General features: G+C 47.7%; 1 protein-coding gene across 1 annotated transcript in view; it reads left to right on the top strand.

The window, feature by feature from the left end:
• Nucleotides 1-4,750, top strand: part of KIF3A (kinesin family member 3A) — a gene marked incomplete at its 5' end in the record, with an annotated part of 17,073 nt that overhangs the window by 3,543 nt on the left and 8,780 nt on the right. The window contains 4 exons of the mRNA XM_009879062.1: nucleotides 871-1,068; nucleotides 1,470-1,644; nucleotides 2,931-3,032; nucleotides 4,613-4,684. Of these exons, the coding sequence (XP_009877364.1) occupies nucleotides 871-1,068; nucleotides 1,470-1,644; nucleotides 2,931-3,032; nucleotides 4,613-4,684 (547 nt within the window). The remainder of the gene's footprint in view (nucleotides 1-870; nucleotides 1,069-1,469; nucleotides 1,645-2,930; nucleotides 3,033-4,612; nucleotides 4,685-4,750) is intronic.

Here is a 4,750-nt window from a genome sequence, read left to right as displayed (position 1 = left end):
GCAGGTGGTGGGCAGGGCTGAGGGCCCAGTGAGTGGCATCTCCCATGTTTTTCACAGCTAAAGCCTGGACTTCTGTTTGATGTTTGACGTTTTGTGAAGCGTTCAAGGGGCACCTTGTGTTAGAGCTGGACCGGGAAGAGTCTTTAGTGAAGCTAGAGCCTGGTCCAGTAAAAGGACTCTCTTGCTCCTATAAATTAATCATGAGATGGATAAACTAGACTGGAAAGACCTCTAAGGACAGCAAGCTCTATGGTCTTTGCAAGAGAGGTTTTTTGGGGGTTGGTTTGGTTTGGTTTGGTTTTTTTTAGAGGACTGTGACCATGCAGCTCATCACTTGCAGGTTTCCTCCCTCTGTTACTTTGCATCAATGTAATCGTGCTGGTAAAATGTGTCTTTGGGCCAAGCTTTACACCAGAGTATCTTAACTAGAAGACACGAGACTGGGGAGACTTAACTTTATTTGCATAATGTGTATGTAGCTTGCTCTACAAAATTCTTCAAAATAATTGCAGCGTTGCTTTTCTGCCTTGATCTCCTGATAGGAGAGGCTGGAGGTGGTGCTCAGCACCTTCAGCTGAGGTGCCTCGTAACTGCTGACTTGCTTCTCGTAACATTTTTGTTCGTGAGGACAAAAGTCTCCGTTTTCCAGCTGCATTACTTTGAGTAGTCCAGAATTTGCTACCACTGAAAGCTTCAGTTAAGATTTGTTTGACTTCTCTCTTTCATATCTGAGGCTCTCTAATAGTGGATGAGGTGGCTGGTGACATGGCTGTTAGCAACTCTTCAGGTGTAACTGGGGCTGTTTGGAGGAGGAAGATATGTTAGAGTATGGCTTGTAACTCCTGCTTCTGTTTTCTGTTCCCTTTCCAGGGTTCTGAAAGACAGGCAAAAACTGGAGCCACGGGGCAGCGACTGAAAGAAGCTACGAAAATCAACCTCTCCCTTTCCACACTGGGGAATGTTATTTCTGCGCTGGTGGATGGCAAGAGCACACACGTGCCGTACCGTAACTCCAAACTGACACGGCTCCTTCAGGATTCCTTGGGGGGCAACTCCAAAACCATGATGGTAAGCTGAGGGATCTGCCAGTTGCAGTGCCAGCTATCAAGCTGCATTTTTAGAGGGATAACATAGTGACTTTGCCATGAGAGCAAATTGGTGTTTACCTCTTTAGATCAGAGCTGTTTGCAGCTCAGAATATTTTATGTAGGTGGTTTGGGGTTGGGTTTTTTTGTGTCTTGGCCTCTATACGGATGATGTTCTAAACACTGTGCAAACATACACGTGTGGAAGATTAAATAGAAACTGTGCTTGGGTAGCTAAAAGCAGCTTTAGGGTAGAACTAGCAGGAAAGCTGAACAAAGAGTAGCAGTGGGAGATGGGCAGAGCTGGGGATGGGTCCCTAAAATTATTTGTTCTGAGCTCTGACGCTCTGTCATCTGTGAACTTGGTTCTTCTGTGTGTCCTAGTGTGCAAACATCGGACCAGCAGACTACAACTACGATGAGACCATCAGCACTCTCAGGTATGCAAACCGAGCCAAGAACATAAAGAACAAGGCCAGGATTAATGAAGATCCCAAGGATGCTTTGCTCCGCCAGTTTCAAAAAGAGATTGAAGAGCTCAAGAAAAAGCTGGAAGAAGGTGAGGTTCCCCTTACTCCTTGCGCTGCTCTCTACCGATGCTCGTTCTGTGTGAGTGTGAACATTCTTTGCTGTTTGAAGATGTCAGACGGGTTCGGGAGCTGGTGCAGACCCGTGTCCTGACCTTGTTTGCCCTGCTGTGTTCTAGGAGAAGTGTCCTGAGAGCAGTGGGACACTGAGGGGGGGGCCTGGCTTTGCCCACACTTGGCACTAGGTGGCACTTGGCACCAGGGTAAGCGATAGGCTGAGCTAGGTGTGCCCGGGGAGCAGGAAGGCTCTGGGTCCACCTGGACACACGTAGGGAATTAAAATGTACTGTAACAAAAGGTCGAGTGTTTTCCCTGTTGAGGAGCAGGGGATGCACTTTTCGGGAGGGAAAACCCAAATTTGTGGAGCTAGAACTGGGGCTGACTTTCAAATGCTGCATAGAGAACCAGAAAGCTTCTTTAAACCCTAGAACTTCGTGGTCTTGTGAATCTATTAGTCAATCAACAGGGACCCTGTGAGAGGGATGTTTACTAAGCAGTGACCTTGGCAAAACATCTTCCTCCAGAGAGATGCTCGCAGCACAGAACAGCCGGAGCAGTAACTCCAGTGTGGTTTGCTCTTTGGAGTCTGGGCTGTGTGGGAGAAGCAGGAGATGGTCAGTAACTCCTCAGGGGTTGGCAGCCGGGTGTAGCTGTCTCATCCCTCGTGGACTGAAGGCGCCTTCTTAGATTTTGGTCTTAAGGCTGCTCGTTCTGTAGCTTAATGTTTGCTAAAGTCACTGTGAGGCCAAGATGTTGTCAATTGGGTTCTGTTCAGTTTGATTTCCCAACTCAGCTTGAAACATCCGAGCATCGTTGCTGCGGTGGCAACAGCGATAAACATTTGTGAAACTCGCAGCTTTTTTCAATTAACACCCATCTAGCTTCATTAGTACAGGTGTCTGGTTAAGTAGCTGATCTGCGTGAATTTTGTTCATCTGACCATTTTGTCTTCCACCTGAGATGGAACAGAAGGTCTGGGGAGATCGTGACAGGAAAACTCAGTAGCTTAACACTTGAGCAGTGCAAAAAGCACCCACCTGAGCTTTAACATAGATGCCCTGATTTTACAGCAATAAGTTGCTTATCTTGATTTTTCCCTAAGTTTCCTGAGCCGTGGGAGGCTGGCTGTCTGCTCAGCAGTCAACTTTTGCAGGTGCTAATAGGTTGGACACTGCTGGATTTGACAAGTGCTGCTGTCACAGTAACAAGCTGATAAGAGGTGGAAGAAAGCGCATCACAAAGCACTCTTCTCTCCTAGGGGAAGAGATATCGGGTTCTGAGACCAGTGATTCTGAAGAGGAGGACGAAGATGACGATGGGGAGATTGGAGAGGACGGGGAGAAGCGGAAGAAGCGGCGGGGTAAGGCAGTAGAGATTCCTGTCAGTGTCACTGGGCTCCTGGTACCCAGGAGCTGGTGTGAGAAACTTGACTGAGAGCCAGGAGGGGAAAAGTGGAGTTGTAGAGCTGCCCTACTGCCGCTGCAATTATCATGCCTCTCCTAGAAACGAAGCTGTTTGGGGCCGTCTCCGTAGATGGACAGCTCTGAACCTGTGTAGTATCTGCTTCCACTTGGGTAGCTGTGCTTGTGGTAACATCCTCTTTTTGTGGTGGCTTTCTGGTTGCCTCAAGGTGGCTGCGTATGGCTTGTGCCTGGCGGTGTGGAACTTCCCCCTGCTCACTGAGGTGGGAGGAAGAAGGCACCGAAGATCAGTGATAGGCAGACGTGATTTTATAACCATGGGAATAGTCGGAGGGGGAATTTTGGCTGTGGTTTAGGCAGAGGATTTGTCTGTCTTACGGATGCTCAGTAGCTGACTCTTTTGGTGTCCTATTTTACGTTGATAGAGGCAAAACTTGGCCTTTGAGTGTCTTTGTGCAAGCTGAAAAAAATGAATGAGAGCTGCACATCCCTTGGTTGGGAGCACTCTGGAAATCCCATGTGAAGTTTGCATTATCCTACATCGGTGTTAAACTGCTGTGTAACACCAAAACCCCAAGGGATGTCATTGGACCTAGAACTACAGGTCACTCTGTACCATGGGGTGCTTCCAGGGACCTTACTGTGCCCAGAGAACCTCGTGGATGTTTCTTCATAGGGAGTAGATAAGTCAAGCCCAGTGCTACACCTCAACTCTACTAGAACTCGTAAACTGATTTTGACATTCAGACTGCCTTCCCCACGCATGTCTGTTAAAAAAAAAAAAAAAAATTCTGTTAAAGCATTTCTGCTCTCTTCATTTTGGTATCGGTCCAAATAGAGTTGTAAATGACCTTTGTCATGCCTTTGATAGTTGTAACAAATCCATTTTTCACCTCTTGGTAATTTCTAGAAGCAAAACAATTGACCACTGCCTCCAAGAACCGAGTCCTGCCCAAATTTCCTCCTGAGGCCGCCTTCAAAATGCTGCTTGAAAGGAGGAGAGGGCAAATAACTGACTTAACTCCCAAAGGAGCTACTCTGAGTTCCCTGAGTGAGGGTGCTGCTCAGCAGGAGTACGCACAGTAACTGTCCTGTGTAAGCTGGTTCTGCCTTCTAGAGGAAGAAGCGCACGTTGCCACGTACATAAGACTGGAAAGGACTCCTGGTTGCTGAATCCTCTGCTGCTGCAGATACCCACAGCCTTCTCCACCAGGATCTGGTTTTCTGTGCCGTTGTTGCTTGAAAGAGAAGCTGCCTTGGCGTGTTGTTTTCAGCTGTAGGCTGGTTAAGATGGGTTTTAAAACTGAAGTGTCCTTCTGAGCATGCTTTTTTGTGCTGGGAAATGGTGGCTTTGCGAGCTGAGTCCTGGGGGGGATCGTAGCAAATGCTTCCTAATGGGAACTTGTGCCTTTTGAATAGGTTGCTGGCCCTTCCGGGTTTCTTTCCTTTAGAACTAACTTCCCATCTGCATGTTTCTTCCTCTGTGGGTTCTTCTGTGGGACGCATTTCTGTTTTCCAGGCAGTAGCAGCAGCAGTAGTTCAGACTCCACATGCTCTGTCATAGAGAAACCTCTGGATAAGTCCTTCACTAGTGAGTGGGAGCTCTTAAGTCCTTTAAGCTTTGGCCCTTCCATAATCTGCACACCCCATTTTGCAA

This window comes from Apaloderma vittatum, unplaced genomic scaffold, assembly GCF_000703405.1.
Source record: "Apaloderma vittatum isolate BGI_N311 unplaced genomic scaffold, ASM70340v1 scaffold24371, whole genome shotgun sequence".
NCBI lineage: Eukaryota > Metazoa > Chordata > Aves > Trogoniformes > Trogonidae > Apaloderma > Apaloderma vittatum.
Note: the sequence above shows the minus strand (reverse complement) of the source record. Positions and strands in the feature narration are given on the sequence as shown.